At 39.3% G+C, this 3,979-nt stretch overlaps 1 protein-coding gene across 12 annotated transcripts in view; it reads left to right on the top strand.

Annotated features, from left to right (window-relative positions):
• Positions 1 to 2,645, top strand: part of CASK (calcium/calmodulin dependent serine protein kinase) — a 491,685-nt gene extending 489,040 nt beyond the window's left edge. For all 12 annotated transcript variants that reach the window (XM_019524150.1, XM_019524148.1, XM_019524143.1 and 9 more), the window contains one exon: positions 1,977 to 2,645. In XM_019524150.1, coding sequence (XP_019379695.1) covers positions 1,977 to 2,153 — 177 coding nt within the window. In that variant the 3' untranslated portion in view covers positions 2,154 to 2,645. The remainder of the gene's footprint in view (positions 1 to 1,976) is intronic.
• The last annotated feature ends 1,334 nt before the right edge of the window (positions 2,646 to 3,979 follow it).

Raw genomic sequence — 3,979 nt, 5'->3', positions numbered from 1 at the left:
ATTCCTTCCTTCTAGCGTGCCTACTTCCCCCCACATCTTAGTGTCATCAGCAAATTTGAACAGGGTGTTTTTTACCCCCTCGTCCAAGTCACTGATGAAGATGTTGAACAGTGCGGGCTCGAGGACTGAGCCCTTGGGGACCTCACTGCCCACATCCCTCCAGGTCAAAAACGACCCATCCACCACCACTCTCTGGGTCGCCAACTCTCCAGCCAGTTGGCGACCCAATTGACTGTGTGGGTGTCGACACCACAGTCCCCCAGTTTCTTAATGAGAATGGGGTGACAGTGTGAAAGGCCTTCCAAAAGTCCAGGAAGACTATGTCCACTGCTACCGCTGCATCTAAGGATTTGGTGACCTGGTCTTAGAAGGCCACCAGGTTGGTCTGACAGGACCTGCCTCTAATGAACCCATGTTGGTTGGCCCCTAAGCATAATCTCCCCTGCTGGCCCCTTTATGTGCCAAAATAATTCTCTCAAAAAGCTTACCCAGGATCAAGGTAAGACTAACTGGCCTATAGTAGGTAAGACTAACTGGCCTATAAATCGTTTCAGAGAGATTCGGAAAGATTCAGTGATTCAGACAAACACAGCTTTAAATGTTTTTTCTACATACCTCTGGGTAGCAGGCGGCTTGTGAATGCTGCGATGCTGGGGCACATGGAGTATCCCACAGGAGTGTGGGGGATCCCCGGCGCTCTTGGCAGCAGACCCAGAAGTGGACCAGAAGCACCCAGCTTGGTGACTGGTGCCTCCTGGGTTTGGGAGGGGTGCCCGGGGTCACCCCACGGCACATCGCTCTGCTGGTGGGGTACCGGGGGGCCCCCCAGTGCACTCCCCAGCGGACCCGGAAGTGGACTGGAAGTACTTCCAGTCTACATCTGGGTTCATTGCCAAGCACGTGGAGGGCCCCTTGGACTCCTGTGGGATGTTCCATGTGCCGCAGCATCGCAGCATTCACAAGCCACACTGGTACCTCAAGATATGTAAAACAAAAAAAAACAAACAAAAAAAAACAAAAAAACAAAAAAAAAAAAAAAACCCACACACACATTTAAAGCTGTGTCTATGTCCGAATTGCTAATTCTCCGAATCAGCATCGAATCTTCAGATTCAGCCGAATTGAATCACTGTCCCTGATTTGGGCCGAATCCAAATTGAATAGGGCCCGCTTCACATACCCGTACCAGCAGCCCTATTCACATGGCAACCAGGCTCTAGCCAAGGAAGACCAGTGAGTAAACAGAGCTAGTCTTGGAGGGCTTGGCCACCCACACACTATAATAATTCTACATGCCTTGTATAATAGATTGGTCTTAAATTAAGCCATACTCCCCTAGAAGACTTTGGAGGTTGGTGAATTTGTGGAATAACTATCCTTCCTGGCCTTGGATTGCATAATTAGAGTTTAGAATTAGAACATAACCATGTGACACATCAGAGACACTGTGAAATACTAGATGAAGGATGTACCAAAAGAGAAATTGGACTGTAATGCCTAGTAAGAACTTCCTTAAAATGCCAACAGTGAATATTTTTTTTAGAGAAGGAAGTAAAATTTGAAGACTGATGCTGAGTGCTGGATGTTATAGAAACTATCTGAGGACAGCTGATACTTGACAATGTAGCCTGTTGTTCTTTCACACTATCTGGATGTAGTCCAAACAGTTTGTATTTGCATACTTAGTATGTTTTCATTCACAAGTTGGATTTCTTTCTGTGTCTGTTCTGCATCTTACTCCTTTTTCTTTAAAACTTCATTGTCTTTCTCCATCTGTTTAACCCTTCTAGCACATTAGATAAACATCCTGTTGTGTCTTGATTAATCCTTGTTTTGCGTGATTGTGATTTTGTGTAAGTTACAATTTCTTCCCCATAGCTTATTGGAAATTTGACCTTATGCAAGGTGTACAAAGCATTCATGACTCTTTAGGCTGAGATCTGATTTATATCTCATTTTCTTTTCTGATTATACAGGATGAATCTCTTCAGCGCCTGCAAAAGGAATCTGAAATCTTACAGAGAACATATGCACACTACTTTGATCTAACAATTATCAACAATGAAATTGATGAAACAATCAGGCATCTGGAGGAAGCCATTGAGCTTGTTTGTACAGCATCACAGTGGGTTCCAGTCTCCTGGGTCTATTAGGCCTTTTGCCAGATAACTAAAGAATTTTATCATTACTGGGAACCACCTCATACATGGAAAAAAAACTCTTCGTTACTGACCTTGTGTCAACAGGTCTTGGCCCCTAGAGACTACCTAGATGTAGTGTGACCTAAATTTATAATTATTGTCATGTCCTAATAGATAGGAGAAAAAAAATTAAACACTAATTTAAAGAGACAGTATCTTTTTTTAATCAGTTCTCCTAAACTTTAATAAAATGTATCTTTAAATATATGTATTATTCAATCCTTTGAAATGTTATATTTTTGGAAATCATAGCTTTTTATTTCAAAGGCCCCTAAAAACTGCACAAAATAGATGCTGCTTTCTATAATCTATTTTAATAATAATAATGAAATGATTCTGTTACCTTAACGTGGGGGTGGAACACTACATTTTTTTAGAGTCTGATTTTCTGAATTGGAATACCTTGCCTTCCTTTATTTATTTTAAATAATTAGTCAATAATTTCAATAATTTGAAAAAAATCAAATTTTAAAGGCCTTTCTTTGCTTTTTGCTCTTTTTTTTCTTTTTTTTTTTTTTTTTTTTTTTTTTTTTTTTTTTTTTTGGATAGTATTTTTGAGTACTTTTTGTTTAACACCCAGATCCTGTGATACTGTCTCTTTGAAGAACTCTGTAAACCTTTTAGAGATTTGAAACTGGGTCTTGACTCTTAATGCATGTGGGCAGTCGCAAGCGTTCATGCCGTTGGTGTATCTGTGTTGAAAAAAAACCTGTAATCTACAGCAAAGTACATTCCGCTCATGGGAAAACATACCCAAGGGGATAAAATAAACTATTATTCTGACTAAGTTGTAAACCTATGCACATCCCTTGCATTTTGGGCGACTTTATAAAAAAGAAAACTGATTTTTATTAATAATAATCATGTAGTGAAATGTGTTTGTAATTTTGTCTCAATTTAATTTGTTGTAAGGTGGGAGGGGGAAATTACTGGTTTCACCATTTCAGATCTGTGTTGTCTGAGAGTATTAACGTTTTAATTAAGTTTAAACAAAGAAATTTCAATTTTTAATATGTATGTAATTGTTTAAAAAATGCACACATTTTAAGAGAAAATACTGTGCAATGAAGAAACCAGTTTAGGCATTGCGATAAACTGACTATTCCAAAAGACTCATCTACAACAGCCCTGTAAATTCCTTAAAAATGGTAACTGACTCTATAGTCTGACCAGTTTTTTTTATTTTAAATATACTTCCTTTTATGTGTTCAACAACTGAATGCCTTTGGGTCCTTCATTTCATCACAGTTTTCTTCAAATAGTTTTAAAAAGAATTAATTGAGTGTTAGATTCTAAGAAACCTTTTTTCAGCCTGCCTAAGTTTTTTGGAAGCCCGGGCTTATAATGTGTTCTTGGGGCTTTGCTAAACCAGTAACACAAGCACAATTTGGCCAGTTTCTGAATCAGGCCAGTGCCAAGAAACCAAACTCAGCCATCTGTTCATTTCAGGGTCCAACGGTTTCTGTTTCCTTTTCTTATGTCCTTTAGCACAACTGGTTTACATTTCTTCTTAATGCATGTGAGAGAAGTTGAACATATTCTCATCCTGGTTTGTGACATCACAATGTGCCTGGTCATAGGTGTCCCAAGTATGATGTTCCTCAGTGTGATTTCTCTTAAAAATTCGGGTACCTGTTTTATTGCATAATGCCAACTTTCAGTTTTTGTATTATAACATGCTCTTAAAAGGTTTATCCTAAAAACTGTGATTGACCTTCAGACTGTTTCGGTTGCCTGGGACTATTGTATATGATGCAGGTTTGTTCTCACTGTAAAAC

This window comes from Gavialis gangeticus, unplaced genomic scaffold (assembly GCF_001723915.1).
Source record: "Gavialis gangeticus isolate Ggan-Ray unplaced genomic scaffold, GavGan_comp1, whole genome shotgun sequence".
Lineage (NCBI taxonomy): Eukaryota > Metazoa > Chordata > Crocodylia > Gavialidae > Gavialis > Gavialis gangeticus.
Note: the sequence above shows the minus strand (reverse complement) of the source record. Positions and strands in the feature narration are given on the sequence as shown.